At 42.7% G+C, this 17,195-nt stretch overlaps 1 protein-coding gene across 1 annotated transcript in view; it reads right to left on the reverse strand.

Moving 5' to 3' along the window:
- IGF2R (insulin like growth factor 2 receptor) overlaps window positions 1–17,195 on the reverse strand; it is a 291,000-nt gene that overhangs the window by 232,054 nt on the left and 41,751 nt on the right. The window contains exons 3-5 of the mRNA XM_075339578.1: window positions 16,057–16,172; window positions 7,400–7,498; window positions 3,362–3,494 (exon numbers count right to left, since the gene is read on the reverse strand). Coding sequence (XP_075195693.1) covers window positions 3,362–3,494; window positions 7,400–7,498; window positions 16,057–16,172 — 348 coding nt within the window. The remainder of the gene's footprint in view (window positions 1–3,361; window positions 3,495–7,399; window positions 7,499–16,056; window positions 16,173–17,195) is intronic.

A 17,195-nucleotide genomic window follows, 5' to 3' on the forward strand; every position in this document is an offset into this window, starting at 1 on the left:
GTACTTATCCCAAAACCAAGATGCGTTTATAGTGTATTGTATGCGCTCATTATACGTGCGCAGATTGCTTATATCCCAGGTTCAGCCCAAACGACTCTCATATCACGTGTGATCATTATAGAACAGTATCCTGAACAAACAGAATGATGCAAACGGAGTTATTAGTGGATACATGAAATGTATAAACAAAACGCACGTATATATTGCAATATATAACCAACTTAAGTTTGCAAAAATACATACCGTGCGCCTGTTAAAGTAGAGGTACAATCACAAAGGACCGATATAATAGGTAAAGAAAAAATAGTTCAAAAAGATAAGATTTATATTTATTCCTAAAATGATAGCACTCAGATTGATATGCTCAAAATAATTGAACAAAGGATAAAAGACCTATGTATATAACCATACTTGTATATTGGTACAAGACCCATATATGGTTATTTTAAATTGACCATGACCTCATACAATGGTCCCATCACAAAGATCTGACAAATTACTTATGGTTATTGATACACATGACCGTTAAGGATTTGTTTGTAAATATTGACCAAGATGGAATTACAAATTGCCATTAAAGCTGAGTTATTTTAAGTGGCACCATAAGGCTATGTGCGCACAGTGCGTTTTTCGCGGCGTTTTTGCACGTTTTTTGGGTGCGTTTTTGGCCTCAAAACTGCAGGACTTTGCTTCCCCAGCAAAGTCTATGAGTTTTCATTTTTGCTGTCCGCACACATCTGTTTTTTTTACCTGCGTTTTTGAGTTAAAAAAAAAAAATGGACATGTCAGTTCTTTCCTGCGTTTTCCCCCCATGCAATGCATTGGAAAAACGCAGCAAAACGCAGAGATCAAAAACGCAGCAAAACGCAGCCAAAAACGCACCAAATCGCGGCAAAAACGCATGCGTTTTTTTTATGCGTTTTTTCGACGCAGGTGCGTTTTTGTGCGTTTTTAGCAGCCAAAAACGCACAAAAATGCAGCGTCAAAAAGACGCAGTGTGCGAACCTAGCCTAAAGGGGAATTGGTATTCATAATTTAGCAAGAAAGCACATATCAAAAGATACAGAGACTTATAAAACAAAAAACAAACTATACATATAGCAGTCTTATATATAACTCTTGGCTATCTTGGGAACGTGTTCAGACATCATCTTGACCTAAAAGCCTAAACCATAAAAAAAAGAAAAGGATTCAAATATTCCTATAGATGCCCGTGAATAGTAGTTCCTCATTTATGCCATGTGGGGACAAACTCTGAAGGTTATAGATCCATTTTGATTCACAACACAAAAGGGTCTTACCAATATCCCCCCCTCTTATACTCGGGATGACAGAATCCACCATGATAACCCTTAAGCTTGAGGGTCTCCCTTGGTGAAAATCCAAGAAATGGGTCGTGACAGAGCTCAAGAATTTTCCTTTGACTCGGTCTGCCCTTGCAGTGGAGATATTTGAAATATGTTGTTGCAGTCTCCTTCTAAGCTCCTGTGTGGTCTGCCCAACGTAAATCTTTGGGCAGCCACACACAAGAGCATAAACGAGATTTCGGGACCTACAATTAAAGTAGGATGAGCTCTTAATTTCATGAGGAAAAACCGAAATAGACAATATGTCTGAGGCAACCATAACAGGGCAAACCGAGCATGACCCACAGGGGTAGGTACCTCGAATTATATGACCCCTATTAAGTCTCGTTGTTCTACAGAACAGGATAAGGACTTGGGTATTCTTATTACAAATAAACTGAGCAGCAGCACTCAATGTCAAGCAGCAGCTGCTAAAGCAAACAAGTTTTTAGGGTGTAAAAAAAAAAAAAAAAAAACGAGAGATTAGAGCTCACGTCCCGAGATGCCAACGTATTGTTACCCCACTATAAATCACTTGTAAGGCCACATCTATAATATGGGATCCAGTTTTGGGCTCAACATTTAAACACCTGTTTAACGCACAGGTACGTCATAGGTCGTGTCACGTCTTTTGGAGCAGCGAGCCGACATGTGCCTCTTACAGGCGCAGCTGGATCTCCGATCCACCAGCGCCTGTTAACTAGTTAAAGGGAATCTGTCAGCAGGTTTTTGCTACCTTAGATAGCAACATAATATAGGCAAGGAGATTTTGAATCCAACAGTGTATCACATAGATTATTAGATGCAGCCATTCTCACATTATCGAAAAATTGAGCTTTAAGCATGTAACTGAGCTGGGGAGCTGCCTCACCCACACCAGCTCTCAATAGAGATTGTAAATTGACTTTGATGTGTCAATCACGGCAGGGGCCGTGTCGGCCTCAAGCGCACTTGTGTTTATAGCCATCTAATATATTAAATCACAGGAAAATTCAGCTATAAGTTGACAATAACACACACACACACACACACACACAGATAAGAGAGACAAAGTTGATTTTTGTTTTTAAACCCTTATAGCATGTTTACTAGCAAAAATGTGCACTGACAGGGTACGCGTCATTCCACGTCCCCATCGGCGGCCCCCGTGACATGATCACGAGTTGCCGATGAGCTGTCTTGACAGCCGAGTGTCAACTCATGACCCCTTTCACTGTCATAACATAGCTCCTGTGATAGCCAACATTCACAGATAGGCATACAGCATAAGCGATCAGAGTATCGCAGCTTAAAAGTCCCCTAAGAGTACTAGTAAAAACAATAAATAGTGAAAATTGAAAAGAAAAAAAAAAAACGTTTTACAAAAACAATCTCACAAATGTTCAAATCACTCCCCTTTTGCCCCAATGAAAGTAACAATTTAAAAAAAATAAATAAATAAAAATACACATTTTGGTATTGCTGGGTTAAGAAATGGCGGGTAACTAGATTATTACAAGTAATTGAAGGCCTCCCATATGATGAGAGGTTGGAAAAGTTGGGATTGCTTAACTTAGAAAAATGACGTCTTAGAGGAGATCTCATTTCTATGTATAAATACATGTGTGGTCAATATAAAGGACTGGCACATGACTTATTCCTTCCAAAGACAAGGATCAGGGGGCATTCACAGCGGGTGGAAGAAAAGCGATTCCAGCAGCTAAATAGGAAAGGGTTCTTTACAGTTAGAGCAGTCAGACTGTGGAACGCCCTACCACAAGAGGTAGTAATGGCAGACACTATAACACCTTTAAAAAAAAAAAAAAAAGGGCTGGATGATTTCCTCAGTGCACAAAACATTGTCGGTTATAAATGATTTAATAAAACAATGTATAATTGGTGGAGGAAGGGCGATTTTGATGAACCTAGGTTTTTTTTCAACCTATGTAACTATGTAAGAGGGTAAGTGTTCAAGTTACAAGCAACAGGTAAAATAATATAACAGCAACAACAAATAAAAAAGGATAAATACGTACCGATAGTTCGACAAATATTAATGTACAAGTCTGAGTTGGGATCCCAGTCATTCACCAAGTGTCCACCGGATGTCTTTATAAGTGGATTCAAGTCATGTTTCTTGTAATCAGAGTCAAAGACATAGCACGGGACCTGTCCAAACAAAGAATGGGAATATTTATTTACCATACAGACTGATATAATCATATATTTTATAACTCACTGAGCAATACACATTTTACAGAAGCAGGTACAGCCTTTTAACACTAGAACTACTGGACTCGTGACACCTATATAGAAATACATGGTGCAAAGTAGTCAAAATGACTACCTCAGTAGTTCTAGTGTTAAATAACATTTGTGTGTCAAACTATGGTTCTAACGATACAACAAGCACATTTTAATTGATTCCAGTTGTTCAGTGCAGTCATACATTCAGTTACACCAGGCCGAATAATGACCCACATACTGCTCAAAGGGATGTTTATAACAGAAGGAAAAGCTTTTGCATGAGCACAAACCATGACTATAGGCCGCTTTACATGCTGCGATATCGTGACAGATATCGCTAGCGTGCGTACCTGCCCCCATCGGTTGTGCGACACGGGCAAATCACTGCCCGTGGCGCACAACATCGCGCGGACCCATCGCACTACTTACCTGCCTAGCGACGTCGCTGTGACCGGCAAACCGCCTCCTTTCTAAGGAGGCAGTTCGTTCAGCGTCACAGCAGCGTCACTGAACCGCCGCCCAATAGAAGCTGAGGGGCGGAGATGAGCGGGACGATCATCCCGCCCACATCCTTCCTTCCTTATTGCGGGCAAACGCAGATAAGGTGAGGTTCCTCGTTCCTGCGGTATCACACATAGCGATGTGTGCTGCTGTAGCAACGAGGAACTACATCGCTAGTTGCAGCAGCGATAATCGAGAATAGGGGGTGATGTCACTGATGAGCGATTTTGAACGTTTTTGTGACGATTCAAAAATCGCTCATAGGTGTCACACGCAACGACATCGCTAAAGCGGCCAGATGTGCGTCACAAATTCCGTGACCCCAACGAGATCACTTGAGCGATGTCGCAGCATGTAAAGCGGCCTTATATCTATCCTGCCAATTCTCCATCCCAGACATAGGCATGCCTTTCTTTTCTTTATAATAATAATAAATAAATACATATATGTTATATATATATATATATATATATATATATATATATATATATATATATATATATATATATATATATATATATATATATATATATTATTTAATAATAGAAAGGTATGTATGTATGCATGCATGCGTGCCTGTGCATATACAGTGATAGAGATATAGATATATATCTATATCTCTATATCACTGTATATGCACAGGCATGCATACATAGCTTTCTACATATATACATATATATATATATATACACACATACACAGACACACTTATGAAGACACACATTCATATGGATCAACAGTGTTCATCAGGCTCTGTTGGGGTCCCAGCAAAACATAGGAGAAAAAAAAAAAGAATGCACTGCAGATGAGAACGGAGCCTAAAATGTGTACAAAGAACATTAATGTCCACTTGGGTAATGGCTGGCCATGTACATCAGCTTCATGTCCCCAGCTGCTGATGAGCCCATAAGCCACCCACATTTCACCTACTGGGAATATTACACTTCCAGAGGCCCAATCCTTACCCCTTCTCACAAATATGAATCTCATACAATGCCAGGTATTCATGTTTTTTTTTGGGTGGGTGTTGCAAGTAATGGATAGGGTCACAGCATCTTTAGACCAGAAATTCTTATGACAAAAGGGTTAAATGCTGCAATGGACTACCATTAGCCTGACATAGAAGGTTGTCCTTTTGGCACATACATTTGAATAATCGTTAACTCTCCTTATTGAGGTAAAGCAAAGTTTATAAACACCAAGTCTTGTATACTCTAGGTGGGGCTGCACAATTTTGCCTAAAATTAAAGCCCTGGGGGGGGGGTTGTGTTGGGGTTTTTTTTTATTTGTTTTTTTTTTTAAAGTTGAATAAAATTTTGAATACTATCACTATTTTCTTTTTGTGGTTTGGACTTAGTAGAACTTAGTATATATACACTATCAAATGTACTATAATCTACCCCAAAAAGTGAGTAAATTATATCACAAATCTACGGCAGCTTATAGCAGGAGTAGATTTCTTATCATACTGACTTTTTTAGGATTGGTCAGACACACAGAACACCTTTTAGGCTATGTGCCCACGGGACTCTGTATCTGCGGATTTTTCTGCATCAAAAGCCGCAGCTTTCCTCCGGAATCCGCACCTTTTCATAGGTGCTGATTTGATGCGGATTTGACGCGGATTTTGTGATTTTTTTTTAATTCAATTGAATAGGCAAAATCTACACGAAAATCCGCAACAATAATTCACATTCTGCAGATTTTTCCGCACGAAAATCCGTACGATTTCTGCTGCGGAAAAATCCGCAGCGTGGGCACAGCATTTCCCAAATGCCTTAGAAATGGCTGGGGAGTAGCTGTGCTGCAGATTTCTGGAAAATCCGTGGCTTTTCCGCGAGAAATCAGCGGCAAAATCCGCGCATTTTCTGCAGCGTGGGTACATGGCCTTAGGCTATGTGTCCACGGGAGAATGTAGCTGCGGATTTTTCTGCATCAAAATCTGCAGCTTTCCCGCAAAATCCGCACCTTTTCAAAGGTGCGGATTTGCCGCGGATTTACCGCGGAATTGCCGTGGATTTTGGTGCGGATTTTTTTTTTTTTCCCCCAATTTTAAAGCCAAAATCCGGATGAAAATCCGCAACAATAATTGACATGTTGCAGATTTTTACGGATCAAAATCCGCACGAAATCCGCTGCGGAAAAATCCGCAGCGTGGGCACAGCATTTCCAAAATGCCATAGAAATGGCTGGGAAGTGCCTGAGCTGCAGATTTTCGGGAAATCCACGGCAAAATCCGCGCATTTTCCGCAGCGTGGGCACATAGCCTTACAGTACCTACTCCAAGAATGAGAAGACCGCGCTGCCGGGAGAAGGGGAGGCAGAGCTAAAATTATGCCAACCTTCAACGGCCCTTTACTATTGAATTCATTTGATTCATTTTAGTTTAATCTAACAGTGGCTACATGTATGTACAATTATGTTTAAAAAAAAAGAACAAGTGAAAGATCATGACGGTCAGGCATGCTTTTTTTTATGCCGGTGAAAACCCAAAATGGCCACAAGGAAGAGAGAAAACCGGAAAAACAGGACAACATCTGCTGACTGCATCATATGAAACAATAAGGAAGGAACTTCACGTACCACTTCAAAGCAAATTGTTTGCCTATAACTTTGAACCACAGGTACAATTGTCATTACGTATCTCACCATCACTGCATAATGTGCACAGATTAAGCATCTGCTGCACACAATACTGCACCAAAAGAGTCTCTTGGCAGGAAAAAAAAGTTGCATAAAAGAAAAAAAAAAAAGTCTAGTTTTAAAAAAATTTCCACATTTATTTAAATGAGTTACAAAATGCTGAAAGAATTGCAAAAATAAATAAATACAGTAGCATGTGCATAAAAATGTCAGAAAGCTCATTCATTTTACTGAGACAGGAAAAACACAATGTGTGATCATACCCTTATGGTACGTGCCCCCGGTCAGGTTTCCTTGTGTTCTCAACGCAGAGTAATTTCTCTTCCGGAGACACTAGTGTCCTGTGCGGGAGAACGCAGCGTCCGTGCCCACAGCGGATTTTTGCTGTGTTCTCCCGCTCAGAACACTCATGTCTCCACAAGAATATATTGACTTTCTGCAGGTCAGGTCAGTTTACCCAGGGCTAAAGAGAAGCACAGTAGGGAGATGTCTATAAATCCATCCACTGTGCTTGTACTGTACAATGCAGTGTTTTGGAAGCAACAAAAACACGCCGAGTCCTAAACTGAAACACTGATCGTGGGCACAGGCCCCAACACTAATTATACAAATAAAAAAAAAAAAAGAGGGAAAATAAAAAAGACAAATGGTGTCTGAAACGCATGCAAACAAAATCCACTTACCTCTTTAATTGGCTTAAATTTATTCTTCTTGCAAGCAGTGAATGTTCTCCACTCAAAGTAATGCACACATTCATCATACTTAATAAATTCAGGGGTTCCCTGTGATAAGAAAAAGTTAAAAATATAAAAAATTATTATCTACTTTGGCTTATAGCCGTCTACACGTTATAATCATGGTCAAATGGAAAACTGCATATATTTATCTACGTAGCCATATTTACCCTCAACTACCAAACTAGAGATCTGCAAATCCCCTATCGTTTGGATAGGAGTTTGGATCAGTAGGGCCACGGCAGTGGAAACCTGAGAACCTGGGCTTTGAAGAGCTCCAGCTGAATGGAGCAGAAGGCAATCTCATGCACTCCCCATTCATTCTCATAAGAACGCCGGAGCTCAGCCAAGAGATGCACTCGGCAATCTCTTAAGAATGAATGGCGCAGTAGTGCACATGATCGACCTCTGCTCCATTCAGCCAGAGAACCGCGGTTCTCATGATCGGTTGGGGCCACGGCGGTTGAATCCCCAGCAATCTGTAAGTTATTCCCTATCTTATGGATAAGTTATTATTATTAAACTTGATAAACACCCTTTTAAAAAGGGACCGGTTTGTTTATCCTCTTTTTTCACTGGTGCATTAGGTTTTAGTTTTAAAATCTTATGGCACATATACAAGGGCTAATATCAGGAAATCAATGGGCACCAATAAACTATTTATGAGTCGTTGACACTTCTTTACCTGCCTTTTTACACAGGAACAATGATGAGGACAGAACAATCAGGAATATGATCATCTTTGGCCACATATTATTAATCAGTTGCACGTCCCCCACTTACACAGGGCGATTTGCTGAAGATGATTGATTTTTTTCTTTTTGCTGGCAATGAACAAGTATTGGACTCATTTGTTGAGAGATTGCCGGCATGTTTACATCTCCAGATAATCAGGAACAAGTATTAGTATTTCTACAAATGCTCCTAACCAGATTATCTTAGTGTAACGCACCGATACATTTTACTCATGAGGACCCAAGACAAGTTTATCCGTCAGGAGTCTAATGTAACAGGAGAATATGGCTCCTCAAGATCAAAGGCAAGGCGTGTGGACGGGGCATTCAGTATCACAATGGAATAAATTGATGAAATAAATTATATAAAACAATGGACACCCTTTTCAGAGCAATGGCATGGTGTATAACATAAAAAGCTGGCCGAGACTTTAAACAGTTGTCAGATTGCTAGGTTGACTGACAGCTACTCTTCCAATGCGTGGTTCAGCCAAGCATCCATGGATTGTCTTCAGGGAGGGGAAGTAAGCTGCTGCCAGACACCTTGTTGACAGCTTGTCTTCCTTAAGAACAAAATGGAAAGGGGTGTTGAAATTGTTCCTTGAAATGGTCTTTTAGGGGAGAGTGAGGAGACCCCCACACAGACGGTCAGCAAATTCATCTGGTCTGAATCACTTATACCTGGTAAAGTATAAGTCCCACAGTGCTCAGAGAAATGCTATGCCTACTGTACTGGTACATTATGGAATAAAGGTTCATATTGCTGTAAAATACACATAGATCCCTTGCAGAAACTACTAGAAGGCTAAAGAAGAACAAGCATGAATGACTTCCCTCCATAGTCACTTGACCTGCAACCATGGAGAATTTACACAGATTAAGGAGGAGAAAAGCAAAAACATTCAATAATATGAAGATTAGCTCCTCGGAATGCTCTCCTATCGTGCTAATATAGTCTACAAACAACTAAAGTCCAAACAATAAAAGAAAAAGAAAGACCTACCAAATACTAGAAAATTCAGAAATTTATATAAAACATTTAGAGGACTATGCTGCTTTCTTAAATAAAATTTCTAAATATATTTGTAAATGGAAATCTTGGAGAATATAAAAAAGAATCCAAAATAGGAGCTTTATTACTGGTGTTCTTAGTATGGACACAGCTAAACAGTCATTGTCTGTTGCTCTGCAACACAAATTCCCTTCCAATGTATGGGATTATTGTTTACTAGTTAAGGCCAGCTACTGATACATCTGTCAATCTGCATATATGCCTCTGTGACGCCCTGGCGCCGCCAGGTGGTCACAGAAAGACATTCACCCAACATAACACCTTCCCACACTAGGTACCATCTGCCACAAAATCCTAGCCACCCCCCTCAGGGTAAGAAGGACACACCAGTGGGCAGGACCAGGCGGATTGGAAGCGCCCACCTAGGGGTCTTGAGGATCCGGGGGCGGGAACAAGGGAGTTTTTGAGTAGTAGTCAAAGTTTGGAGTTGAAGTTGGAGGTTGGAGTTCAGTCTGGAGTTGAAGCTGAGTCTGTGACAGTGACAGACTGTGGAGGTCAAGGCTGTGCCTAGTGGAAGGTAGCCAGGGTAGTGGCCCTGGTCCCCTGTCTAGGTGGCAAGCAGTGGACCGTGTCCAAAGGCGACGAGAGTCTGGTCGCAGGAAATCCAAAGTGGACCGGGTCAGGGTTGGAGCCCGCCGGTACAGAGAGTAGAGATCCGGTCCGGAAACTGTGCACAGGCGGGGTACCTGGACCCTAGTTAGAAGACGGTTGCAAGCCCCTTCTCTAATTAACCAGGCCGGGAGCAAAGTTCCAGACGTTGTTCCAGAAGTGTTAGCCCAGATGGGCTGCCGTTTCGCTCTACCGCGGGGGATAGGGTATCCGCAAACACCCACTGAGATCCCAAGGGTCAGTTTTCGCGGGCACGACTCCCAACCACAACAGCACCGGGAGTGGACTTACCTGTTCCATACGGAGTCGTCCAGAATTGAGAAAATTACAGAGTGCCAGAGGAAGGGACATTGGTACACCAGCCGGGTGTGGGACCCAAGTACACCCGGACGCGGCAGCTGGCCACTGACACTTTGGTTTACCAACAGACTTGTGTGCAATTATTCAACAGGGAGTACACCAACATTCCCCGGTACGGCCCAGCGCGCCACCTCTGGCCTACATCACTCCCCATGTCCTGGACACTGATCCCCGGGGCATCCACCCTTACCCACGGAGGGGTTAAACAACCAGCTGCCACTCCATCGACCCCGGGTGCTCTCCAACGGCAGCGGTGGTACTACATCTTACCACACATGGCGTCATGAAGTATCACAGCAATCCCCGCACATATACACCCCTTTTGATTGTCTGCGCGACCCCCGGGTCCGGAGACCCCTCGAGCCACTGCGGATCCGGATCAGAGCAGCCCAGCTGCTTCTGACGTGGGGGCGGCACACCTCTACTGCTTGATTACTGAAGAATAGATGACAGCCAGCACAAGCACATAAAGATCAAGTATTTTAATAATGTTGAGAATCTGGAAGCAAATTAACACAGGACTTCATGTCTCCTAGACTTCTTCCCAGTAAAAAAAAAATACCTGCTACCGGAACAAAGCTTAAAAGAGGTTGTTCATTTTTACGTTGATGACCTATTATTAGGATAGGTCACCAATGTCTGATCAGCCGTGCTCTGACACCCCCGCCGATCAGCTGTTCTCAGTGCCAAAGACTGCTGCAGGTGGCCAGGAATGCTCGGTTCCGGAGCTGCCCCATCTTCTGATAGCAGCAGCGGCTGCGTACTGTACATCCAAAACCCTATTGATTTGAATAGGAGACATGTGAAGTACCCGGCTGCTATCAGTTGAAGGTGCAGCTCCAAAATGTAGCATTTCTGGCTGCTTCTACCATCGCCTGGACCGGGAACCGCTGGTCGGGCAGGAGTGCAAGATGTTGGATCCCGGCCAGACATTAATGACCTATTCTAAAGACAGGTCATCAATGTAGAAGTAGTGGATAACCTCTTTAATAGGGCTGGGCAGAGCCGGACTGTAATAGTCCGGATCCGCGCGGTTTCAAAGATGCCCGGGTGTCGGGCCTGGGATTCTGGGTGTTTTATCCGGATTCAGCACTCTGAAAATTAAAAAAATAAAAATAAAGGAAAAATAAAGAAAACGAATGAAGCGAGCGCTTCATACTTACTAAGACTCAGTGTCAAGGCGGCACACTGCTTCCAGGTCACGCAATCACTTCCTGTGCGGCGTATTATCTCATTGCATAGACACGGCTTTCCCTGCTTTCCCCTCCCACCAGTCTGTGATTGGTTGCAATCAGATGTGCCCCCAGCCTGTGACAGTGTCTGCCTGCAATCACTGACAGGCGCTGTATGCGGGTCAGTGGAGAGGTATTAAAAAAAAAAAAAACACAACAACCACAATTGGCGTAGGGTCCACCCGTATTCTGATAACCAGCATAAAGTCCATAGCTACAGGTTGCCGACCAAGTCCTGCGCTTATCTTGGATGTGTATCAAAAGAAGAGGAACCGTATGCGTCTTTTTAAAATTTTAAATAATTTAAAACAGACGTGCAGTTCCCCCAATTTTTATACCCAGCCAAGATGAAGCCAGCTGGGGGCTGGTATTGTCAGGCTGGGGAGACCCAGCCTAAAAATATCAGCCTCCAGCCGCCCAGAGTTGTCGCATCCATTAGATGCAACAAGCCCAGCGCTTACCAGCTCTTCCCATTGCCCTGGTGTGGTGGCAATCAGGGCAATAGCAGGGGATAATAACAACCTACAGCTACTACTGAAACCTAGATTAGTGATGGCAGGCGTCTATGATACCTGCATCACAAATCTGTAAGTGAAAGTACATAAACACAGACCCCGAAAAAATCCCTTATTTGGAATAAAAGACAAAAAACACCATCTTTCACCCCTTTATTAACTGCTAAACACACCTGCAGATCCCACGGCAATTCAGCTTTGCTACATCTGAATCCCACAGCGAGCTCCAATGATCATGACTGCCCACTGTGAGTGCAGATAGACCGTGACCGAGCCTTGATGAGCGATGACGTCACTCAAGTTACTTGCGGCCACAGCTGGAGATTCCCATGGTCCTCCACCTGTAAAGCAGGTAATCTGATGTCAGGTGACCGCAGTAAAGTCAGTGACTTCACCTCAGGTGAGGCCTGCATCTCTTGGCAAAAAAAAAAAAAAAAAAAAACATTTTTGAAGCATTTTTTCCCCCCATGTTTTTTTTGCACATTAGTTGCTGAAGCCATCTGCACCAGATTTCAAAATCAAATTTGCACCCCCTGGCAGAAACAAAAAAAACGAAAAAAAACTTTTTTTTGCGTTTTTGCGTCAAGGGAAGCAAATTTGGTGCTGAAATTTTTACACCATATTCCTGCACCCAATCTACACCTCCTGGCAAAAAATCCGCAAAAAAATGCATTACTACCGCATCATACTGCATGAAAAAAAAAAAAAGGGGGGGGGGTTTCTGCCATGAGGTGCAAATTTGGTGGTGCAGACGATTTCAGCACCAAATGTGCCCCTCTTGACATAATACCACGGCAAAAACTATGGGAAAAAAAATCCGTCAAAAATGTTTTTGATTTTTGTTTGTGCACCTCCAGGCTGAAAACCACGGAAACAACTGCGGCAATAACCACAGCAAGGAAATGCGTAAAAAATACGCAATTTTTTTGCCAGGTGGTGTAGATTGGGTGCAGGAATATGGTGTAAAAATTTCAACACAAAATCTGCCTCTTTTGGCAAAAAAAAAACTGCATGTTTTTGCTAGGAGATGTAGGTCTGAACTCTGTGACCTCACTTAAGGTCAGTTTACCTGCGATCACAGGTAAAGGACCGTGGGAAACTCCTGCTGTGACCGCAAATTACCTGAGTGATGTCACCGCTCATTGCACAGCTCATATATTTTCTGTACTCACAGTGTTCAGTCATTCTCTATGGCCGCTCACTGTGACTTGGATGTATCAGAGCTGAATCTCGTGTGGATTACAGCAGACCTGTAGGGGTGTTTTGTGGGTTAATAAAGAAGTGAAAGAGGGTGGGTTTTTGTATTTTATTCCAAATAAAGGATTTTTTTTCTGTGTTTGTGTACTTTCACTTAAAGATTAGTGATGCGAGCGTCATAGATGCTGTCATCACTAATTTAGGGCTTAGTTGCAGCTGTGGACCATTATTAACCCCTCATTACCATAGTTGCCACGGCACCAGGTCAAATCGGGAAGAACGGGATAAAGCGCCGAGCTTGTCGCATTTAAAGGACGCGACAATTCCAGGTGCCTGGAGGCTGATGTTTTTAGGCTGTGTCTCCCCAGACTGAATACCAGCTCCAGCTGGCTTTATCTTGGCTGGGTATCAAAATTGGGGGAACCGCATATCATTTTTTTAAATTATTATTTAATTAAAAAAAAAAAATCCGCATGCAGTTCCTCTTCTTTTGATACACAGCCAAAATAAGAATAGGGCTGGGTCTACAACCATGGGCTTTATCTGTGCTGGCTATCAGAATACCGGGGGGACCTTGCACCAAATGTTTTATTTATTTTTATACCACAATATTGACGTTAGATGCTAGAGTGTATGGGCGCCTTTCAGGAAGGTTTCATTCCAACAGGCCCCCTACCACATGATAGGGGAGTGTTCAAAATGACATCAAATGTTTCCAGGTCAAAATAAACATTTTTTTTCTAAGTCCATGTGGGCATGGAGTTGTTTATAATAGAAGAGACTCACAGGGGGGAATTCAAGGGGATGAAGCCCCCTTTGTATGATTATGATGGATGAGAGGAATCACAAGCACACCCACTAACCAAGCCAGTCACGGCCACTAACCAAGCCAGTCACGGCCACTAACCTGGAATGAGCCCGTACATTCTAGGCTCATGGTAGATGCTAGAGTGTGTGTGTTTCTTCAGTTACACTGTTTTCCCCACCCACAGTCTGTCCTAGCGCCTGTGATTGGTTGCAGTCAGCTGACAAGCTGCCGCTCAGGGTGGGGGCGCGTCAGACTAATTGGCATCCCAGCAAGTGAATGTGAGGCCTTGGAGCAGCATACAGCCATGCCGGAGCCTTGGTAAGTGCACCACTTGCACTCACATTCCTCTATCCTTTCTACGACCATTTTTAATCTCCGGATTCTGATCCCCATAGACTTGTATGGGGGCCAGATTCCGGACCAGATCTGGATTTTTATTTTTTTTTTCTAATAGAGTAGGGGCCCACCGGTCCCGGGTTTCTGCCAGTGTGCCCAGCTCTTCTCTTTAATGAAATCTTGAAGACAGCCACCACCCTATTGAGGAACACTAGCTGCACATTTATTGCGTCTTTTGGCAAAATTCACAGGGTATGAATTCTTTTTCAAGGCACTGTATATGGGCATCTAGGGTAGTGTCAGTGTATTAATATTCTCACCTACCGCCGTCCTTTCCAAGATCTATCACTGTTCTGTTCCTCTTCTGAGAAACGTCACCGCTCTTCAGACTCCCCGGGTCACGCTGTGCTCTAGGTGACCCGGAAGTGGCTTTTACAGTGCAAGCCTACGTACAGCAGTGTCAGAACAAGGCGCCATAGGCTTACATTGTAAAACAACCCTCGGGCTCAAGTATAGAGTGATCCAAATCCAGTCTGAAGTGTGGTGATGTCATGGACAAAAGGAGCAGAGCGGAGCTGGATCTCGGAGAAGGCAGTCATGGGTGGGCATATTAACACACTACCACATATACACAAATTTAGCAACAACAAAAAAAATATTAAATATTAGAGGGCTTCTTTAATAGTAAACTAAAGTCTGACCCTCTATAGAAGTCATTTTTTTCTCTCCCCATTTCTTCTCGGCACTTCCCTTTTAATCCTATACTCCCAATTTCCCAAAAACAGCCTTTTCACTTGAGCCAGTAATCCCTGACTTTTTTGGCATTCAGCTCCCATCTTTTTACATAGTTACATAGTTACTTAGGTTGAAAAAAGACCTAGGTCCATCTAGTTCAACCTTCCTCCACCAGTTCTACATTTAGTCACTAAGTCATTTATAACCAACAATGTTTTGTGTACTGAGGAAATCATCCAGCTCTTTTTTAAAAGCTGTTATAGTATCTGCCATTACTACCTCTTGTGGTAGTGTATTCCACAGTCTGACCGCTCTAACTGTAAAGAACCCTTTCCTATTTAGGTTTCGGAATCGCTTTTCTTCCACTCGCAGTGAGTGCCCCCTAGTCCTTAGTACTGTCTTTGGAAGGAATAAGTCATGTGCCAGTCCTTTATATTGACCACACATGTATTTATACATATAAATGAGATCTCCTCTGAGACGTCTTTTTTCTAAGCTAAACATATCTAACTTTTTCAACCTGTCATCATATGGGAGGCCTTCCATTCCTTGTAATAGTCTAGTTGCCCGCCTTTGAACTGACTCTAACTTCTGAATGTCCTTTTTAAAATGTGGAGCCCAGAAGCAACACAGAATGCAACTTAGGGTTGCAGAAGCAACACAGAATGCAACTTAGGGCTGTGGAGACTAATACTGCAAGCTGTAGACTGACTGCTGGATGTATTCACTGCAGCAGAATGTGGGCACAAGTCGAGTCCTGCAGGAATCAATTCTAGGCCACTGGTTGCAGCTGGAAACGCGTAGTTGACTTTCTAGCAGCCTTGACGACCAGTTTTTAACCATCCCAAGTATAACCAGATACATTTCAACCTCAGTGAATATCTGCTTACATGTGGGACACCCATAAAAGCATTCAATACTTTATCACATAATGGAGTGGAAAAGCTCAGACACAAAAATTAGAAAAAACACAAAAAAAAAGAAAGCATGCATGCGTTAAACACTAACCAGTGACTTCCCGCATAGTAAGTTGATGATGCTTTGGATTTTATGGGCTGATCCTGTACAGCTTTTCGTAGTATTAAATACAAACACATTATCACTGAATTGAGCTGGTAAGGTCCCTAAAAAGAAAAATAATATATTATAAAAGTAAAAATATGACACAATCTGTTCTTAATAAAAGGCCTAAACTGATCACTGGATCGAGACTTAACATACAGTGGGGAAATAAGTATTTTATACACTGCGTTTGGGGTCATTGTCATACTGGAAGACTCAGCCATGAATCATCTTCAATGATGAGGGAAGGGGGTTGTTGGCCAAAATCTTGCAAGACATGACCTCATCCATTCTCCCTTTAATACGGTGCAGTCATCCTGTGCCATTTGCAGAAAATAACCCACAAAGTATGATGTTTCCACCCCCATGCTTCATGCCACGGGTGGAACGCTGTTCATGGGGTTGTACTCATCCTTCTTCCTCCTACCACGGCAAGCGGAGTTGATACCAAAAAGTTCTATTTTTGTCTCATCTGACCTCATGACCATCTCTCATGCCTCCTCTGGATCATCCAGATGGTCATTGGCGAACTTCAAACGGGCCTGGACATGTGCTGGCATGAGCAAGGGGAACTTGCATGCACTGCATTATTTTAATCCATGATGGCGTACTATGTTACTAACGGTAATTTTTGATACTTTGGTCCCTGCTCTTTTCAGGTCATTGACCAGGTCCTCCCATGTAGCTCTGGGCTGATTCCTGACCTTTTTCAGACTTATCCTATGAGTCAAGATCTTGCATGGAGCCCCAGCCAGAGTAAGACTGTCGGTCTTGTGTTTCCTCCATTTTCTAATAATTGCACCAGCAGTTGTTGCCTTCTCTCCAAGCTGCTTGCCTATTGTCTTGTAGCACATCCTAGCCTTGTGTGGGCCTACAATTTTGTCCCTGATGTCTTTAGACAGCTCTGTGGTCTTGGTCATGGTGGAGAGGTTGGCGTGTGATTGAACTCCCCTGTATAAAAGAGACCTGTCCACACTCTCAAACAGGTGCAATTAATACAGGTAATGAGTACAGAGGAGGACTTCTTAAACAAGAAATAACAAGTCTGTGAGAAACAGAATTCTTATTTGTTTAGTATTTAAAAA

Source organism: Anomaloglossus baeobatrachus, chromosome 3 (genome assembly GCF_048569485.1).
Source record: "Anomaloglossus baeobatrachus isolate aAnoBae1 chromosome 3, aAnoBae1.hap1, whole genome shotgun sequence".
NCBI classification, from domain to species: Eukaryota; Metazoa; Chordata; class Amphibia; order Anura; family Aromobatidae; genus Anomaloglossus; species Anomaloglossus baeobatrachus.